The sequence below is a fragment of the Somniosus microcephalus genome, chromosome 5 (assembly GCF_052327205.1).
Source record: "Somniosus microcephalus isolate GS21.2 chromosome 5, FLI_Smic_1.0, whole genome shotgun sequence".
NCBI lineage: Eukaryota > Metazoa > Chordata > Chondrichthyes > Squaliformes > Somniosidae > Somniosus > Somniosus microcephalus.
The window spans coordinates 280,732,248-280,753,769 of NC_140991.1; the positions used below are offsets into that span (position 1 = coordinate 280,732,248).

General features: G+C 48.4%; 1 protein-coding gene across 6 annotated transcripts in view; it reads left to right on the forward strand.

The window, feature by feature from the left end:
• The window catches only part of LOC147117761 (uncharacterized), a 292,045-nt gene that overhangs the window by 195,681 nt on the left and 74,842 nt on the right, over positions 1–21,522 (forward strand). For 5 of the 6 annotated variants that reach the window (XM_085989014.1, XM_085989013.1, XM_085989012.1 and 2 more), the window contains exons 14-17: positions 7,978–8,002; positions 12,719–12,823; positions 14,130–14,261; positions 20,123–20,240. In XM_085989014.1, the coding sequence (XP_085845140.1) occupies positions 7,978–8,002; positions 12,719–12,823; positions 14,130–14,261; positions 20,123–20,240 (380 nt within the window). The remainder of the gene's footprint in view (positions 1–7,977; positions 8,003–12,718; positions 12,824–14,129; positions 14,262–20,122; positions 20,241–21,522) is intronic. The other variant, XM_085989015.1, reaches the window with a different exon arrangement.

Consider the following 21,522-nt stretch of genomic DNA (forward strand, 5'->3'; position numbering starts at 1 on the left):
CATCCTAGGATGCATCCCATCTGTCCTGGTGACTTATCAACTTTAAGTACAGACTGCCTTTCTAGAATCTGGGGTTTAACTGGTCTATACGGTTCAGAGGCAGATACTTTACTTTTGAGTAATTGGGAAGGCAAGTGACTATATTTTCATGTGTGAGCATAGATAGTGAACATGGCAGTCCACTTTTCTGTGATGGGCTGTCTACATATGTGCACTTTCCAGGTGTAGTGATCAGAAATCTCCCAGCTAGCCCAGCTTGAAGCCAACTATAGAACCCCTGCTGAAATCAACTAGTGCAGCACAGACTGATAATCAAACCTGAAACTCTTGGACCGGAATTTTCCCAGTCCCGAGCATGCGAGTTTGGGGGCGCGTCAGCAGTATAAATTGCCGAAATTGCCAGCGTGTTGGAAACCCACCGTCATCCCGCCGACTTCCGCATTTAACTTGGGTGCATTTTCCAGTGCGCCACGGAACCGCTTGGCAGAGGCGGGCAACCTCATTGAAGTACTTAATTGCTTGTTGTGAGACCCTTAAGAGGCTTTTCAACAGCAGGCTTTGGCTTTAACTTCTTGAGCACGGGATTCACATACCTCTGGAACCTCGCCTGTGAAGGGGAGTTGGAAGCTCAGTGGCCATTGTGCAAGTCCATTAATTGACAGCTGGGAAAAGCACATAAATGCTCCCACATTACACCTGCTTCCTTGGCTAATGGAAAGGCTCTTGCTGACTCCATTTTGTGCAGAGATTTAGCTGTCAGAAGTTTGCAGGTTATTTCTGCAACCTCGGAAGCCACTCTCACTGCATTGCTAGTCACGATCACAACATTGAGGGATTGGGCCTCTGATCTCCACTTTACCTGCCATCTATTACATCAGCATGGGTACTGCTTATGCTGTCTCACCTTGGACCTCAGAATCAGACCAAGATGAGCCCCAGCACCAACAACACCAGCCACACCAGCAGCAGCAGCAGCAGCCACCACAACAGCAGCCTTCTCAACGACCCGATGCTCACAGGAGAGGGGGTCAGCAGAGGGCTGCAATGTGCCGGAGGTGATACCCCCAGCACAGGGTATACAGGCAGAGAATGAGCTTCCTGGACCTGACTGAGCAGCAGTGCTTCAGGAGGCTCGGGCTATCGCGCCAGGTTGCGCAGACATTCGTAGCTTGCTGGAACAAGATCTGCCCAGAGGACCTGGTGGACATGCCTTACCAGTGGCTGTCAAACTCCCCACCACCCTCAATTTCTTCGCCTCAGGTTCCTTTCAGGGATCTGCAGCAGACATTTGCAGGATCTCGCAGTCGGCTGCCCACAGATGCATAACCCAGGTGACCAATGCCATGTTTGACAAGTCAGCCACTTACGTCAACTTTGCCACTGATGAAGCCAGTGTTACTGAGCAGGCACTCGACTTTGCGGCTCTGGCTGGTTTCCCACAAGTGCAGGGCATCATGACTGCACACAAGTGGCCATCAGTGCATCCCCATGTCACCCAGGAGTGTTCGTTGACCGCAAGGGTTTCCACTCCCTCAATGTGCAGCCCATCTGCCACCATAAAAAGATCATCATGCATGTGTGCACCAGATTCCCTGGCAGCTGTCATGATTCTTTTGTGCTGCGCCAGTCCACCCTCCCTCAGCTCTTCACACCTCCAAACAGATTTACTGGCTGGCTGCTTGGAGACAAGGGCTACCCACTGAAGACGTGGCTGATGACACCCTTGAGGAGGCCAAGTACTGAGGCCAAGGAGCATTATAAGGACAGCCACATGTCCACCGATGTATCATTGAGCAAGCAATTGGCATGATGAAGATGCACTTCAGATGCCTTGACAGATCTGGAGGAGCCCTTCAGTACGCACCAGTCAGGGTCTCCAGAATCATTGTCATTTGCTGTGCGCTGCACCACATAACGCAGCAGCAAGGATTGGAGATGCAGGAGGAGCAAGGTGCAGAGCGCAAAGCCTCTTAGGAGGAGGACCAAGTGGAAGACGAGGAGGATGAGAAGGAGGAACCTGAGGTGGAGATGGCACCAGCAGCGGTGCACATTGCTGCCCAGGAGTCCCGAAATGGTCTCATAAGGGCCAGATTTACTTAACTTGCCCCAAAGGACTGCCACATGCTGTACTAAATTCCCCCCACCCTGCAACAACAACATAAAGAAGCCCTACTATGACCAATCCATTCCTCTCACCTAAACCCCCATAGCTCGAGGTTAACTAATATCTCACCATTCACTCCAAGTGACAAGGCCACTTCCCAAGTAGCAGGCACAAATGGACAAGACCAGATAGTGGTGCAATGAAATAAATTTATGTGTGTCATAAATATAACTGAAACTTATCACTAACATTTTTTCATACATCCATGTGCATACCCCTGTGTATCTAGGATTGTGTCTTTTTTCTTTTCCACGTGCTTCTATGAGGTGCAAACCCTGTGGCTTCAGTAGAGGCAGGCTACTCACTTTCCTGCTGCGACTGCTTTGACACTTTTGGCGGATGTCCTCTGGGTTTTGGAGCCTTTGAGTGCTCCGCCAAAGACTGCTCCTCCTGCGACTGTGCAGGGGTAGACTCGGTCATTGGGATCTGAGGAAGCATGTGGGGCTCTGACTGAGGGGGAGGCAACAGGGGAGAAGTGTGAGCGCTTTGAGCAGAGGCCTCACTTCCATGTTCCCTCTCACCATCATCCCTCTCATGGACCACCCGCACTTCCCTGCTAGCAAGGAGCTGGAAAGCATCTTGATGCACATCAGTGGGGCGATGAACACCAAAGTCTATGTTGGTATCCCTTCTAGAGATGAGTTCAGTAAAAGTCTGCAAGCTGTTGTTCACACCAAGCATGTTCTCATTTGACTGGCACATTAGCTGCTCCATGCAGGTGGCCATCCTTTCCATGGAAGAACACATCATCGCCATAGCCTGCAATATGGTGCTACTCATGTTGGAGATGGGCTCCTCCATTCTCTGTACAGTCACACACATTGCGGTTGGAAAAGCTGCCAGAGCCTTATGCATTTGTTGCTGCTCCTCCAAGATCAACCTTTTCGTTGACGGCCCCCCGAGGTTCAGTATCTGCATCCAGCTGAGCAGAGCTTGGTGCATCCTGCGCCATCCGGCGAGGACTCTCCACTGCTGTCCCAGTCTCCACCATCTGCTCTTGCTCACTTGTGATGTGTGAGACACCAGGTGACAACACTACTCTATGTCTCACTGGACCCACCAACATGCATGTATCTGCGCTGGAGCTGGGTGTGCATGGGTCTGGTGACGGTGCACCCTCAGAGACTGCAGTTTCCTCTGAGGAGTCATCTTCCTCCTCCGACTAGACAGTGTGGCGGTGGGGGGACACTTGATAGACCTGTGGGAGAGTAAAGACATGAATTAGAACTCTTACGGTAAGAATGCGTAACATTACCATTATGCACATGATCATATTTCACTGGTTGCTGACATCAGTCACCATGAGTAACTGTTGTATGCCATGTGGGATATTTAATTCTGTCTCCAGGTTGCTGGGAGGTCCCCTCTCTCCGTCTCCCACTACCAGCAGCTCTGCCACTCCACTTAATTCCAGCGCCTCCTCATCTGCTGGTGTCAAAGTCGTGTATATTGGAGAACCACCTCCAGTTCTTTGCCTCTCTCTGTTCTGCACTTTCTTCTCCTGCAAGGAGGAAAAAGAGGGTGACTATGATGGAGTGGGGTGCCAAAGCCAAGTGGCCTTGTGTGTTGTTAGTTGGTATGATTGCACTATGATGAGGGTGAGTGTGAGGGGTAGCTAGTGAGATGGGGATGTGATAATGTAGATAGAGGGATGGGTGGATGTGCAAGGTATGTTGGTGTGAGTAAGGATGTGCAGGAGTAGGGTAGGGAAGGCAGATTGATGAGGATATGATGAGAGGCACAGTAGGATGAAGGTGATTGTGGTTTTGTACTCATGTTTCCTGATCAAATGAGATCATTGAAATGTTTGCAGCACTGCACCCAGGTCCTCCTGACCACATCCCTGCTGGTGACCTCCTCTGCATTCTCCAACCAGGCTGTTTTGGTGTCCTGGGGAGGTCTCTTCTGCCCATTGGAAGGGTAGAGGACCTCCCTGCGTCCTCTGAATCCCTCCATAAGCATATGGAGGGAGCCATCGGCGAACCTGGGTGTAACCCTCTGCCTCTGTGCAGTCATTGTCAGTGTTTGCAGCACTCCAATACTGTAGTGCACTGACAGCACTATGTTAGATTAAACTTCAAATCCAATGTGGGCATGGCCCCTTTAAAGATCCCGGCTGAAAACGCTTCATTGATGAAATCACCAGACCCGCACCATTTAATTGGACCGGGTAACGCGCAGGGCGGGCTTAATAGTCCCTGTTAAGGGAAAGTCATTTTCAGCAGCAGGATGGAGCCAGCAGCGGGGTCGCGACCTGCCATGGACACCACCCGCACTGGACCCACCTAGGGGGACTGGCATGACATTGCCAAATGGCCTCCTTCTGTGGCATTACTTTCTAGCCTGAGGGCGAGTGTCAGTGGTGGATAATCAGATGGGGATGTGAGTAGGTGCATAGATAGTGAGGGATGGGTGCACTTGCAAGGTAGGTTGGTGTGAGGTGTGACATGCTCTGGGCGCAGCCTTCTGGTGCTGAGACTGCATCCTCTCAGTCAAAGTCTTGGATGGGTATGTATAGGCACCTCTCCCAACCACCTCTGAGCCTCCTACAACAGCCTTCAGCTGTGATGTGTGTGATGTGCCTCAATAAATCCGAGACTCGATGTTAGCGAAACAAAACAAGGCTTTTATTGACTTAGAAGGTAACACACAGAGGAGAATGTATCTTCCATCCAGAGGTCTGCCGTACTGGATGTGCTGCAGGCTGGGCCAGCTTACATAGGAGCCAGGTATGGGCGGAGCCCTACACACAGTACAATACAATGGAAATGAAACTGAAACCAACCACAGTCACAGGCAGAGAAATACTGATGAGTGATGAATGGAATATTTCATCACAGTGTGCAAGGCTCTTTTAAATATATGAGCTGAAGGCGAGTCATCCGTGACGTCATCAGATCCACTCCAGTTAATTGGCTGGGAAACCCGCATGACTCATTCAATTGATCTAATTCAGTTAAACACACAGTGGAAACCGTGCTGATGAAAAGATCGTGACAGCAACCTACTACCCGATCCTCCGCACCTGAACCCACTCACAGGTAAAAATTCCAGCCTTCACATCTGTTTTCCACACTGGCCAGTGAATCAAGTCCTATGGTTAACTTAATTTTTTTTAAAAATCTCTACCAATTTTCTCTCATCCCTTTCTGAAAGCACTGACTAAATGCTAGGTACAGATTCATAAGCACTTGGGCCTAGAAATTCAGTGGCCTGCGCCACCAGTTTGCGCCCAAAGAGGGCTTTTGCGCCACTGTGCAAACCTACCGCGATATTTAGCGGGGCGCTAATGGCGGCGTTAGCCATTAGCGCTGCGCTGCCACCGATGACGTCATCGGTGTGCGCAGCGCCCCGCTATCGCCCTGCTGGCCATATTTGGTTGCTGCCGCCTCGCCCGCGCCGGCCGCAAACAGCGACCGGTACACGGGGCCTACCTGTGCCGGTACTGGGGCGATTTAAGGTGGAGGTGCGGCCGGCCACTTTTTCGGCGACCGCCTGCCCGCACCTCCTTCCCCGGCCTCCTACACCGCGCCCCCCCCCGCGGCATTGCCGGCTGTTTCCAGAGAGCCCGGCACTTCTCCTTGGTGCCGGGCTCATTTGCCGGCACTCGCGAGCGGGGATCGCGCTGTTGCAGGCACCTCCCCCTTAAGAATTAGAGGAAGGCCTGCAGTACCGCAGGCTGCCGTGCCGCAGCGGGTGGCACTGCGGCACTTTACACGCCGATATTCAGTTTCAGCGCCCCAAGCGGGGCGCCGAAACCCTTGTTTAGCGGCCAGCTTCAACTTGGGGCGCTGAAACTGAATTTCCCGCTGGCGCAAGTGGCTCCGCGCGCAGCGGTAATTCCGGCGCCCAGGCGATCTGGGCGCCCCTAACTGAATTTCTAGGCCTTGGTGTTCTCATGTACATCACCCAAGTAGGCATTTTTCATTGTTAGCCTTTATAGTGAGTGTTGACTGACTCACCACAGAGACATCACAGCAGAACCCAACCCTGTCCTCATGCTGACATTCACAGCAGAGTTCAATGTATAGCAACCAGGGCTGCCCAATTTTCCTCTCCCTAGCTCAGGGATCCCTAGATTAATTATAGCACCCTATCATCACCTGGCTTGAGATCAGCTAATAGCACAAAGAGAGGATTGAGTATGCAACCCCTTTAGTCCATATGGCTCAGCTACTCACTGGATAAGTTTGCTGGGCCATTGGGGTGTCTTTAGTTAGCTCAGCTAAGATGACGACCAATTATAAGACCTAGCAAAGGGCCATCTCATGAGTTGCCAACTGGCACAGGCAGTATTAGAGACCGGGGCAACTAGAGCATTATCAGGTGTGAAAGGCCGTTCAGATTCAGTCATGGCACCCAAGGCTGCTGATTGATTTCCAGAACTGGAAACAGAGTCTTCATCGGCTGTAATAAGGAAGTGCAGGAGAACATGGGGGAAGAGTTTCCAAAGGTATCATATTTTATGAAAGATGTCTGTTCCTCCAGTTATTCCTAATGGAATTTGAATTTGGTTCAGAGTAAACTAATATCAGAACGTTCTAATCCAGTATATTCTTGTAAGCTTAGGTTTCTTTCACTTCAGCAAACGGGGATAGTGATTTGAAATAGTTGATATGGAGCCTGAGAAACGCTATATTTTGGTGAAAATTGGACAAGTTGATTTTGTCCAGGGAACCAGAGCACTGATGTTTTATCCACTGCTCAATTTCCTTCCATTGAAAGCAAGTAAGTCTCAATTGGTGTACAGCCCACATTAGCTTTTTATGTAGATAGATTTTTGTCTACCTAGGCAGTTTAATTTAGATGCAAGGAAAGAAGATGAAGAACTTGGAATTATAGGCTGTCTCTCACTTCCTCAGGACAACCCAAAGCACTTTATAATCAATGGATTACTTTTTAAGTTTTTACTTGTTATGTAAGCAAGTGTGGCAGCTAATTTGTACACAGCAAGGTCCCATAAACTGCAGATGAATGAATAACGAACTAGATAATCTATTTTTGGTAGTGTTGGTTGAGGGAGGAATGATGTCCAGGACACCAGAACTCCCCGCTCTTCTTCAACTAGTACCTTGTGATCTTTTACCAGTTGTTAATCAAATGTAACAAATTGAGTAGTGGGTTGCATCCCTTTGTACTATTTACTGCCAGTGCAGGATCCCCTTGGGAAAGTGGGAGCCCACTCTACTATAGCAATCATAACTTGTTGTGCCAACATGTAGAGGCACAAATCTGGAGCAGCGTACATAGTTTTACTAAGCATTGCTATTTCAACAGCTGAAATGATAAACACTCCAATGCTATGGCACTTCAAGCTCATCTGAAGACGTAGGTCTTAATCTTTCTGCCAGTTTTTGTACTACTTTAGTATACTCCTAATTGCATGTGAAGGTTGAACAAAAGGGTAGAATGTTAGATTACTTATTGTGGATATGGACTCCATATACAAAGTCTACCCCTCATTTATCTTTCAGACCTAGTCTGGCTTGGACCTGTTTTACCGTTTACCATATGATGTTTTTGTGCTCTTGATGTTACCAAGTTTGCCTCCTCCAGTTAAATAACTAAGGGAATAGTCAAGAATGAGGTTAAAACACAGCAGAGTAGAAGAAAGATCACCCCACCACACAGGACACAGTTTCTTAAAGGAGATTGTCCTCAAGTAATTTTCCCCCCAAGTGAAAGCATATCTTATTTGTATGTGGAGGTTAAACATCTTTCAAAAATAAAGCTAAGACCATATATACAGTAAGTAAGCTAACATTTTTTTATCTACAATTTTCTAAAATTCCCATTATTTTTTTCAAATTTAGCTACAGAACAACACTTTCGGCAGAAGTGAGTATTCATTTATTTCTTAGTTTATGCGTTTGGATATCTAAAACATGATAGTAAATTAGTAATCTCTGTAATTAAGAATAAATGCTATGGGACATCTTTGATGGCTCACTTAATCCACCAATTAGTGGTACTAAATTATAAAGACTAGGGCCTAGAAATTCATTGACGCCACTTTTGGGGCGCTAAAGTGGGGCGTCCGCTAAAGTTTGTGGCCGCCGCCAAATCTATGCCACTTCTCCGATATTCATTAGCTTCGCCCTACTAGTTCGGGCGAGCGCTAAAACTGCTGCTGGACGCCTCTCTTTGGGCGCTAAGCCGGAGGTGGTGATCGATAGCGCCGAGGCCGGGCGCAGCGCAGGTGCGGCCATCTCGTGATTGACAGCAGACACCCTGGCGCCGGCCAGCTCTTAAGGGGGAAGGGTCGACTGTGTCTGCTGCCACGCCCTGGATAGTGGAGCCCTCCAGCTAGGCCTGAACACTGCTGCTGGACCCAAATAGCGCCTGAAGACATGGAGAAGGCCCGTGAACGTGCGCAGCGCTTCTCAGAGCGTGATCTGAGTGTGCTGCTTGCTGCTGTGGAGAAGAGGCGCCATGTTTTGTACCCGGACAATGGCAAGAAGGCGACGGTCCGCGTCTACAGGAGAGCCTGGAGGCATGTCGCCAGCAAGCTGTCAGCCAACAGCGACGTCCCCAGGACCGGTGCCCAATGCCGCAAAAAGTTAAATGACCTCACACGCATTGTCAGGGTGAGTACCCTTTCCAATGACCTCCTCATCCTTGCATGTGCACCTCACATTATGGGCAAAGGGACCTGAAAGCTCTAATGGCCAGCCTTCATCCAGCAGCTATGGGACAGGCATGAGCATCAATTGCACATTCTGCACTTAACACACTGGCCAAGCTATTCCACCATGGGAGGCAGTGCACACCAGATCATGGCGACACACTGGCCAGGCTATTCCACCATGGGAGGCAGTGCACACCAGATCATGGCGACACACTGGCCAGGCTATTCCACCATGGGAGGCAGTGCACACCAGATCATGGCGACACACTGGCCAGGCTATTCCACCATGGAAGGCAGTGCACACAAGATCACGGCGACACACTGTACTTAGAGGCCGTCCTTTCTCTTGCAGGCCAAGCTGGCGAATAATCGCAAGAGCCGGACTGCGACCGGGGGAGGCCAACCCCATATCCAGCCACTCACCGACCTGCAACATCGCGTGGAGCGCCTCATGGGTGGCCGGGTGATTGGGCCCATTGCATGTGGAGATGCCGACCCTGTTCTGGGCAGCAATGGTAAGGACATCACCTTTTGCACTTCTCTCGTCCCACTTGCGCATCAGATCTACATCCTTTGCCACTGTCCGACCAATGCGCTGAATGCCACCACTCATGCATCCCGCACTGACGCCCTCTCCTCACTCTAAAGCTACTCTTGTGCCTTCCTGCTTTCAGATGGTCAAGAGGAGGTCCCTCAACTTGCCAGTGACAGACCCTCTGAGGAGGAGCAGGAGGAGGAGCAAGAGGAAGGCGGCCCATCAGGGGAACCCTCAGCCGCGGCCACCCAGGCCAATGTAGGGGACACGTCTTCCCTGGAGGGCAGCGTGGCGGAAGTGTCGAAGGGGAGGGGAGCTCCTGGGACCTGCGTGCTGCAGAAAGGCGGGAGGGGGGTGGAAGCTCGGAAGCCTTCTCCCCAGAGGGGGGATGTGTCGGAGGGGAGTCCAATTGCTGGGCCCAGCGGCCTCCAGCAACGCAGGAAGGGTCGGCCAGCTGGGCGGCCTTCTCCCCAGAGGGAGAGTCCGGCCTCCAGTCAGGAGATGCTGTTCGCCGAGGAGATGGAACGCCTCGAAGACTTGTCCGCGGACTCGGAGCGCCGGCACACGGAGCTCATGGCGGCAGTGGCACGGTTGCCTGAGTCCATCGATTCCCTCTCTCAGAGTGTGGCCGAGTTCGGGCCCTTAGAGGCCACCAGTCGGGCGGAATACCGGGCACATCTGTCAGCGACTGGCCAGGTGATCAGTGGTGCCGTCCAGTCACTGGCTGCTCTGCTGCGGTCAGTGAACAGGTCAACACGGGCACTCACTGCTGCCACACTCGCTGTGTCAGCCAGGCATCGCCAGAGCACCCGGCGCGCTGCAGCAGCACAGCGGTCTGTCCCTCGGCAGATTGGTGCGCATGCTGCAGTGCTGGCCCGGGCGAGTGCCAGTGTCTCAGGCGACCAGTGAGCGCCTGCCATCCGCCAGCTTGCCGCCATTCCTCCAGCCGTCACTGCCACTCCCCCAGTGGAGCTGCCAGGAGCTGCTGCAGCGACTGATGCTGGCCAGCCACAGCTGCAGCAATCAACAGCCGCCCGCTCGACGGCCAGACCTCGACTAGGCCGACCCCCAAGGGCTTCTGCCGTCATGACATGTGCCCCTCAGGAGCCTGCCCCCAGCCTTGCAGCAGCCAATGGCCTTACTTTGAGGCGGAGCAGCAGGGCGGGCAGGGGCCACCCAAAGATGGCCAAGGCATCGCCCTAGCGGGCCAAATAGTCGAATGTGTGGCCATTTGTGTTTGTTTCTTGAGGCCGAGAATTGGATGTTTGTTTTTTGAAGGCCGATGATGTGATGTTTGTTTTTGACGAAGGCCGAGAATGACGGCCATTTTAGTTGCCCTATTTTGTTAATCCTCTCCAGGTTGTGGGAGCGAGTAATGTGTTTGAGTGTTTTTTGGTTTTCATGTGGGAAGGGTCCAGAGTTTGTACAATAAAGCATTTTATTTATTCACATTGTCCATGTTTGATCTTTGAAGTGTTTGTTGCCTTAACCGGCTGAGGGCTTGCGGAGCGGCTGCAATCATGTTCTATCATTGGCACAAGCCATTCCCTGACAGGGGGCCTAGAAGTGACGTTCAATAAGCTGCCGACGGGCGGCCCTTGGACCTTGTGCATCCCTCCTGGGCTGGTACTCCTCGTCCTCGTCGTCCTCATGCTCCTCCTGCTCCTCCTCCTGAGGTGGTGGTCCAACGTGAGGTGGCAGTGCCTGAGTCCTGCGGATAGCCAGGTTGTGCAGCATGCAGCAAACGACGACGAATTGGGAGACTCGATCCTGCGAATACTGGAGGGCTCCCCCGGAGCGATCGAGACAGCGGAACCGTTGCTTGAGCACGCCGATTGTTTGTTCTATGAGGTTCCTCGTCGCTTGATGGCTCTCGTTGTATGCCTCTTCAGCAGGGGTCGTGGGCGTGCGGAGCGGGGTCATGAGCCAGGTACACAAAGGATAGCCTTTGTCCCCGATAAGCCATCCTCTTGGGGGAGGCTGTGCCTGGAACATGTCAGCCACAGTTGTCTGTCGCAGGATAAAAGCATCGTGGCTGCTGCCTGGAAAGCGGGCATTGACAGCTAGGATGCGCTGCCTGTGGTCACACACCAGCTGTACATTGAGGGAATGGTAGCCCTTCCGGTTGCGCTACTCCTCGGCATGCTCAAGAGGTGCCCGCAAAGCCACATGCGTGCAGTCAATGGCGCCCTGCACCATGGGGAAGCCCGCTATTCTTGCAAACCCCACTGCACGCTGCTGCTGCTTGTCCAGGGTCATGGGGAAGGAGATTAATTAATGTCTCCTTCTGAAAAGGGCTTCGGTCACCTGGCGGATGCAGCAAAGCACGGCGAACTGGGAGATGTTAGCGATGTCCCCAGTAGCGGATTGGAAGGAGCCGGAGGCATAGAAGTTGAGAGCCACCGTCACCTTCACTGCCACCGACAGAGACGTCCTGCGCATCAGCTGTGGCTGCAGATCTCTCTGAAGCAGCCGGCAGATGTCTGCAACCACCTCCCTTCGGAATCGCAGCCTCCTAACACACATCGCGGCAGACATGGTCAGATAGGAGGTCTGCTGGCGGTATACCCTGCGTGGGTAAGGCCTCAGTTGGCGACGCCTGTTGCCCCCTCTGCGTCTAGCCAGGGCTGCCACTCTCTCACGGCGTCTGTAAGCCCTTCTAGCATAAGGCTGAAATTCAGCGTTGCTACCCAATGCAGCCCCCATTATATGCTGGCAAACACTGAGCTCTGAATGAAGGCAAAGATAATTGGTAAGCCCTGGCCTGAGCCAAAAATACCTGTCCAAGTGTTGGTCCAAACCAGTAAACTCTCCTCCTTGGTCTCTGTCCAAAAAACCGTTGCACAAGAGTGAATGCTGCAAAATGGCTGGCCTTTATACTGCTGGGTAAGTGCCCTTTAATTAGCGCTCCCCGCGGGCCGGCTGGCCTGTGTACCGTTCCACTTCACAGTCGCTCGGGCACAATGGGCCGGCGCGAGTGAAGTTCCGGTTTGGGGCGCACAAAGGGCGTTGCACTATTAAATGATGTCATGATCTGCGCGCGCAGCAGGGCGCGCGCTAAGACTTTGCGCCGGCGCTAAATGTGTCCTGAAGTTGGGGAAAGGCGCAGATCGCGCTGCGCCCGGGCGATAAGCGCCTAGCGCTCGAGATCTACTCCTCCTAAGGCGCTAACGGCTGGCGCGCCCAACTGAATTTCTAGGCCTAGGAAAGTCCTAGCTTTGCTGCTTAGGAGAACAGGCCACTTGTAGGAGGTTTTACAAATTACTGTTACCATGGAAAGAAACACCACCTTAAGCCACTGCCCTTAGGAGAGGAAGAAGGTGCAGAAAATTGGGGTGGGGTGCAAGTAAATGCTTCTATTTCTGATTTACTGAACTTGGTTTTTGTTTAGATTAAGGGAGAGCAAGGATACAATTCAAACATTGAAAGTAACATTTGCAAATTTGCAGAAAACCATGGCCAAACTGACTCAGCAAAGAGTATTGTTGAAGAAGGAGTAAGTACAACACAAACAACCTCAAACTGCATTCCTACATAATTTTCAAACATGTTATCCCATATAGGCCCGATGTAGAATAAAGCTCCCTCTATGCTGTTCAAACTCTGTGTCTGAGAACAGCAACCCTGATTGCACCAGTGTGATTTTTTTTCATTTTCCACACCAGTTATACTTGAGGTATCTCTGAATGAATTGTCTATTCGAGTCAAAACTATGAATAGTTTTTTGCTTTGGAGCTGAACTCACTGGGAATCTGGCTGGTACTCAAAAGCAGAGTAATCAGTTTCATCCAATTACTCATAGCTAGATTCAAACCCAGGCCTCAAAGGTAAATGAACCAACCCACTCAACCACCTCATCACAGCACTTATGACCAAACAATCTGTTGTCTTTAAGAAAAATAACAGTTTTAGTTTTATAGCAGATTTCCAGCAAGTCCATCTTCTAACATCCAGTTAAACAGTCTTTGGTAAGGGCTTTAGTTCTCTCTCTTGATCAGAAAATGATACATAGCATCAAGAAAATGTAAAAGAAAATATTTTCTACATTAATGGAAAAAATAGGAAATATACTTAATACCATTAACCAGAGTAATAATTATGGCTCAGTGGTAGCACTCTCGCCCATGAGTCAGAAGGTCGCTCCAGCGACTTGAGCACAAAATCTAGGCTAACACTCCAGTACAGTACTGAGGGACTGTTGCACTGCTGGAGGTGCTGTCTTTCAGATGACATGTTAAACTGAGGCCCCCACTGCCCTCTCAGGTGGGTATAAAAGGTCCCATGCCACTATTTCGAAGATGACCAGAGGAGTTCTCCCCAGTGTCCTGGCCAATATTTCTCCCTCAACCAACATAACTAAACCAGATTATCTGGACATTATCACATGGGAGCTTGCTGTGTGCAATTTAGCTGTGCATTTCCTACATTACAGCAATGACTACAATTCAAAAAGTACTTAATTGGCTGCAAAGCACTTTAGGATGTCCTGAAGACGTGAAAGGCCATTTACACCCACCTGAAAATCGCATCAGATGGACCTTGGGCGTCCAAGGCGCAGTCACTCTTTTCAACAGCTGGACACTTCATAAGTTGTTGAAAAATTAATTCTTCCCAGAAAACTATTAATTCTTATTCATTCAACCACCAGATACAAATAAGAGTCCCTTCCATCCCATAGGAGAAAATGCTTTGAGATACTGTCCTGCCAGATTTTCATGCTTAATATTGTTTGGAGTAAATGTTTTAGAATCATCTTCATTGAAGAACTCAGGACTAACATAAATTTCTTTCATTTTAAACAGAAACCGTACTATCAGAATGAGTACCGTTCTACAGCTCCTTGATATTAGTCCTGAAGTAGACTTTGGAACAATTATTAAATCAATAGATCATGACACTAAAGTTTTAGAACCACCCAAGCATCCACCCCTTTGGTGAGCTCCCTTCTCGTGCATTGTTACGGTTAATTGAGAAACTCTTCTGAAAATAGTTTCTCATGCAGGCTATCAAAAATCTTTAAAGTTACAGCAATATTTTTTAACATTAAAATAAGTAGCTTTGATATATGTCAACTTAGTAACTGACATTCTTTATGGCCTGGATTTTTTTTTTAAAAACCTTCCATTTTCAGGCGGTCTTCAGGTGGTTTGCAATTAAAATGGGTCAGGGGACATTCTTCGAAACACAGCTTCTAAAAATGGCCAACACGATTTCTATCCCATGGTCCCCTGTGATCCTGGTCCTCCCATCATAAGTGTGCCTACTGCACTTAACTGAAGCAGGGAGATGTAAAGTGCCCCCAGAAATTTCCCAGTGTTTCTGCCCACTTACCACTCCTGCAAATCATCACCACTATAAAGGTGGCGGTAATGAGCCTGTATGGTCTCCCACTGGTGAGAAGATGAAAGGTCACACATAAGTTTGATTCTACAACACTGTTTTGGCTGGGTGTCACTTTGTGGTTGCAGTTTGGAGCACTTAAAGGTAGTTTGCAAAACTTGCTGAGAATTTAAAGGGAGCACTACATAATGAAATGATGGATTTCCCTCCAGAGATTCCATTGTTCCTGTGCTTTGAGGAGGAGGACAATGAGGACATTCAGGAGGAAAAGATGGAAGCCAGGAGTGTGCAGCTCACTGCACACAGGCAACCCATGAATCGTGGGTATCTACTTCACAGGGGCTACAGACCATGGAGGACCTATATGGATTTTTCCTATGGGCAGTGACTGAGAAGTCCCTCTGACACTATCAGAGAAACATGGCAGTTGTTGGAACCTGAATTGCTACCTCTTTCATTGGGGCAGTTAAGGTAACAAGAGCACTTAACTTTTATGCCTCAGGATGCTTCCAGCCTCTGGTGACATTAGTTATATCCATCAGGCAGCAGCTCATTGGTGCAGTTCATCATGGCTGCCCTGTTCAGGCACACCTCCTAAGTTCATTCAGTTCTATATGAACCCAGCAAAGAGTGAGAGAACCTCAACGTCTTATGAGTGGTTAGATTCTTACAAGTTCAGGGTGCTATTGATGCTACTCATGTGGCTATGCAGGCCCTGTCTGAAAACTCCTTCAACTTCAAGAACAGGAAAGGATTTAATTTATTGAATGTTCAGATACTGAGTGATACTAGCTACCTTATTTTGCATATAAAAGCATGCTTCCCAGGGAGTCGGCATAATCAATCTATTCTCAAGCTGCCTCCACTGCTCAGCCAGAGCAATGTGACAGAGTAACTGATAGAAGACTGGGTCATCCGTTTCATCCTTGCCTGATGACATCTTTTTGGAATGCAAGGATAGAAACCAAAAACAAGTTTAGTGAGGCCTTGGGAACTACCAGATCATCAGAATTGTCAAGTTCCATTTGCAGTGCCTGGACAAGTCAGGTAGACCCCTGCAATGTAGTCCAGCAAGGGATTCCAGTGGACTGCTGAATCCTCCATAATTTAGCCATTACAAAGGTATTGGGCCTTCCAATTATAGAAGGTGATGATGAAGAAAGTGCTGGAGACCAATCATTTGCTCACAGCAAAGAAGCTCGGGGGAGAAGATATGGGCCCAATTACCCTGCTGCCAGCAACAGGTGACATCAGGCAGAAGGACATCACCAACCTTGTCCAATGAAGTGGGTGCCCTCCATCTGCATGACACAATGGGCTGGATATTCCAATCCCTACGGGTGGGTACGCGCTGTGCACCCACCCGTAGGGACATCGGAAATGCCGGTTTCAGGTATGCACAGCGCATGCGCTGAAAACTGGCATTTCTGATCTGTCAAGAATGCTCTTGACAGATCCTCCAGCTGCCCTGGAGAAGGGCCTCTGCGGGCGGATAGTTCTGCTTTTTGGAGACCCTCCACCCACAGAAAACCTTTAGAATTCTTACGCCTGGTAAAAGCAGGCATACGGCCTGCTTTTACCAGGATAAGAGTAGAAAAAAGTTTTTTAAAAATTCACTGATTTACCATTTTAAAAATACTTTAAAAAAAGGTAAGTTTATTTTTAGCCCCATAAAATACTTTAATTATTCTTTTAAAAAGTTAAATTTTTGTTTAAAATACTTAATTTATTGTAATTTCAAGTCATTTTAAAAATGTGATTTAAAAAAAAAATGTATTTAAAGTTTTACTATGTTTTTTCATTGATCTCCATTCATATATTTGACAGGTCTTCCTGTCAAATGTATGAAGGGAGATTCCCTTCTGTGATTGGCTCCCCATGGCCCACGTGATCCCAGGAACGCTGTGAACTACATGCGCCTCTGGGATACATGGGCCCTGCGCACTTGCAGTTTGGTGAGGCCCAGCATCGGAACTGTGCGGGAGGCTTGCGATCGGAAAATACGGGCCATGAAAATCCTTCATTGTTCCTTGTCTTGCTCTCAATACCATTCAGCCAAACTGTAATACCTCTACTATTCTCTTTGGGAGAAGACAGTTATAAACATTAATCACCATATAAGAAGAATAACAGGAGGCATCCCTGGAAAAAATACAGACACAGTGAATTGCCAGTAATGTATATGCTTACAACCAACTTGTCCCTTCATTGTGCCCTACTACTGCTACATCTTATCACATGACTGCCTATTGTGCACTTTGCCTTTTGCACTCATGACCCCAACCTCCTATTCATACATTCATTCTCCTCCTGGCCTCACAAAAATCTTTAAAAAACAACCCAGAACTTTATCTGGTTTTAGCATGGCCAGCAGTAGTCCATTTAAGCACGACTCATTAGGCTGCTCAACACCTGGTACCAATGGGTGAAGTATACGTGGTGCACATTCACCCATTGGTACCTCAAAATCCCTTTGGGGTCTTACGTACATCATAGGACCATAATCACCATATTATAGGTAGGCAAGGGGCTTTAGGCTCTAGCCCTTAAAACTGCCTTCTGCAAAAACAATAATTCCAAACTAGGCAGTCTGCAGCTCTGAAAGCTGAACTGTCTTCTCTACGTAAAAAATGGTAAAATGCTTTTGCACTAACACAAATGGCTCAACAGGCCATTTGGATCGTTTAAGAAAGGGCACCCAGGATCTCAGACACAGCACTTGAGCTTTGTGCAGGGGGGGCCAACACTGGAAGAGAGGTCCTCTACCCACAGCGGGGCAGGAGATCTTCCAGAAAGAAGGATGTGGGACCATATTTCCGAGACCATCACTGCCAGCAGTGTCACCCATAGAACCTGACTCCAGTGCCCAAGGAAGTTTCATGACCTCAGACGAGTGATCAAGGGTCAGTGAATGCATCTTCAAAAGCCGTCTCTTACCAACTGCACCACTAGCCTCACACACTGCTCAATGTATGACTGCTCCCCCCATATCACTCACCTACCAAGAATCTCTACCAAACACAAGGCACACCTCCCATTCCTAGCTTCACCTCACCCCCTTGGCAGAGACGATGTTCGCCATTCTTGGCAGGGGCATGGCTGAGCCCTTGGCCAGTGGCGGGGCTGAAAAAATACAAGATGCTGGTATCCTCATACGTTACCCTCCTTTTCACATCCCCCTCATCCCACAATCTCTTCTGATGTGCGTGCTTACACATGGTGTAAGCATGCACATCTTGCTTTCCTGCCCTCCCCTCACCACAACCCTACCTTTTGCCTTCCTCAAGATACCCAAGAAATCCAGTCTGCCCAGCCAGTGGTTGACCAAGAAGAGGGGGAGGAGAGTGAAGAAGAAGAAACACCATCACTCAATTTCACACTCCCAGCCACCAGCTGCTCGAGGTCATCCTGCAAGGCCATCTGCAGTTTCCCCCACTGAAAGTCAGCAGGCTTCCACCAGCCATGCTACAGCCACTGGGTAACATCACTAGGAGAGTCAAAGGCAGATGCAAGACACTCACTAAGAGAATGCACAAGGGTGATTAGTTGATTTTTTGATGTAATATTGGATGCTTATATATGTATAAAGTTGGATTGGAAAGTTTGCTTTGTGGTGGCTTTTATGGTGTGGGACAAATGTTGAAAGGGGAATTGGGGTTGTGGTCACTGGTACTGCAGGTGGATGATTCCTGGCCAAAAAGGGGTTGCCTGGGTTGCCTCCTTCCTTCCACTTCTTCCTTTTCTGCTTCCTCCTCATCTGTTTCTTCCTTTTCCTTCTGCGAGCAGTTTGTCCCCTTTGCTTCATTTCCATGTAATGTTGCAGCCCAAGGGGGACTGCAACTAGAGCCCCCAGGACTGTGAGCAAGTAGTGTTCTCAGAGGCCTTCCTTTAACATCCAAATTCATGCAAGCATCCAGTAGCACTCCCTGCACACTTTAACAACATTTTAAATGTATTGCACCAAGCCACTATTCCAATAAAATGTAAAAAAATGTCCAAAAGCTGAAATCAAAACTTACCTGAGATGTCTGTGTCCCTTTAAGAAGCACTAGCAGTGTCTTTATAGTACTACTGCACGCATGTTCTTCTGTGCGTGGTTTTCAGAGGGTGGTGACGTCCAAAATCACAGTTGTGCGTCAATTGAGGTGTTGTACACTGATTGACTTCACAATCTGCATATTTACAAGCGAGAGACGAGTGCAGGCAACGAACGGCAGTGCTAACGACCTCTCCAAAATGGCAGCCACCGTGTTCTGTGCCGGAAGCGGGCAAAAGCGAGGTGGCTGTCGTTTTTTCAACAAAACCAGCCTTAATGGTTGGCGCTACACCCCCGAATTTTGCGGTCATAGTCTTTCCACCCATTTTCTTTTCACTACAGACATTCTCTTGTGAACATTCTATCAAGGGCAAGCAATACAGTAATTTATTCACTTCTTGCTCAAAAATTGCAAGAAATGTGATATGAGACAGTGGAACAGTAGGAGAGAAGGTGTACCCATGAGGGAGATGATGGGGATCTCTTGTGCCTACTTCTTTTTACACTATTATGGTCCTGGATAGCGTGGAGGTAAATCATAATATCTCAGCATCTACATGGGCACATGTGCCTTCACTTACCTTGCCCGGCATGGTGAGGTCTTTAAAATGTTTCTGGCACTGAATAACTGTCTGTGGGGTCATAGAGTTGGCACTAACTGCCATTGTCACCTCCCTCCCAACTGCCTGCACATCCTTTTTCTGGGGTATAACTGATGGGGAGCCAAAGAGGCTTTTCCTTCTTGCCTCAACTCTCCGACCATCATTTTCATTGCAGCTTCTGAGAATCTTGGTCATTACACACCCCCAGATGATGCTCCTCCTTCTGTCATTGCTTTTCTGCATTCAAGTGCAGGCCCAGCATTTTTTCTCTCACTGGCTCTCTCTCTCCCCCCCTGGCCCCCACCCCACTTCTGAGTCACCCGATGTGCTTCTGGCCATTTAACCTGCAGCAGCCATTTTCCTAACAGTGGAGATGCAGTCAGAAGTGGCATTCTTATTGAAATCTGCCCTGGAGACTGAATGAGAACCTCGCCCCCATCAGCAAAATGTTGTCATGTGCTCGTAGGGTTGATACACATGATGCTAAAGTCAGAGGAATGGAAAGTTCAAGGAGAGGATTGCAGTGGTAGAAGAGGTTACAGAGATATGGAGGTTTACATCAGAGGCATCCCGCATGTAGTCAACCTTGCTACCATGCAGTGTCTAAGGGTGTGTCTTATGCTGGAGCATTAGTTCACTTTTTCCCAGCAGACAATAAACTTCTGACTTATGAATACTCAACCTATTATCAAATCAAATGTTTGTTTTTGTATAGACAATTTTGACTTTAAATTCAGTTCAGTTTTCTTGTAACAAGAGTTTAAATATAAGATATATCTATACATACACAAATATATCTCCATCTTTGCCTTTGCAGGTTTTCCTTACTAAAGAATGAATGTTTAGAGCTTGATACACAGGAAGAAACCAATCCCCTGTTACAGAAACTTGCATCTTTTCATCACTTTACTGCAAATTCTATACCTTCTGCTGAGGTAAGTACTAAGGCATAATCTCAATAAATCAATACACTTAGATGAATGTATACCATCTCTTTTTGAAAACAGTATAGTGTGCTGTATTAAAATGCAACTATGCTACTCAATAAAGTCCATTTCGGTTTTAAATCTTTTTGGTTTGGATGGGAAAGATATTCTGAAATGTAGTAAATTTTGAAACAATCAGAAAAAAATGTGTTGCACATTCCATTTAAAAATCCTATATACACTATGGAGAATCCCATATTAAGATGTCCACACTTAACACTTCCCTGTGACACCATTAGGCTATCCCTTGCCTGTCATGGTTCCCTGTCATATCAGAACTTGATTTGTATTCTCTTTTCCCCACAAATCACTCAAAAGGTGCCAACTTGAAGTTACAACACAGGACTACATGCATGCTCAACAACAGAAGCAGCCTGTATAGACAGAGCTAAGCGATCCCACAACCAACAAAGTAGATCAATGCACTTCAGTCCTGCCACATCCAGTCGTGAATGATGGTGGGCAATTAAACAACTAACGGGAGGAGGAGGCTCCATGAACATACCCATCCTCAATGATGGTGGAGCCCAGCACCTGAGTGCAAAAGACAAGGCTGAAGTGTTTGCAAACATCTTCAACCAGAAGGGCCGAGTGGATGATCCATCTCGGCCTGCTCCTGAGGTTCCCACCATCACAGAAGCCAGTCTTCAGCCAATTCGATTCACTCCACGTGATATCAAGAGGATTTAGGCTCTAAATTAAAAAGCAGGACCTCAAGGGTAATAATCTCTGGATTATTGCTCGAGCCACATGCAAATTGGCATAGAAGCAGAAAGATCACGAGAATTAATACATGGCTAAAGGGCTGGTGTGGAAAGAGGGGTTCTTTTTCATGGGACACTGGCACCAGTTCTGGGACAGGAAGGAGCTGTACCGCTGGGACAGGCTCCACCTGAACTGGGATGGGACCCGTATCCAAGCAGAAAGGGTAAATAGGGAGGTGGCAAAGGCTTTAAACTAGTAAGATGGGGGGAGGGATCTACAAGAAATGTAAGCAGTCTAAATATAAACAAAACAGGAAAAGTGAGCATGGGAAAGAATAAAGTAATGGAGGACATTGACGGCAAAGGAGCAAATAGAGTTATAGAACAGGAGTCTAAAAAGATGGTTAAACATAAAGTGAGAGGAAATCGTATTAAAAATGAGTTAAACTCTGTACAACAATGCACACAGTGTCCATAATAAAACAGGAGAGCTGGAGGCAATCATGCATTGGGAGGAACCAGACATA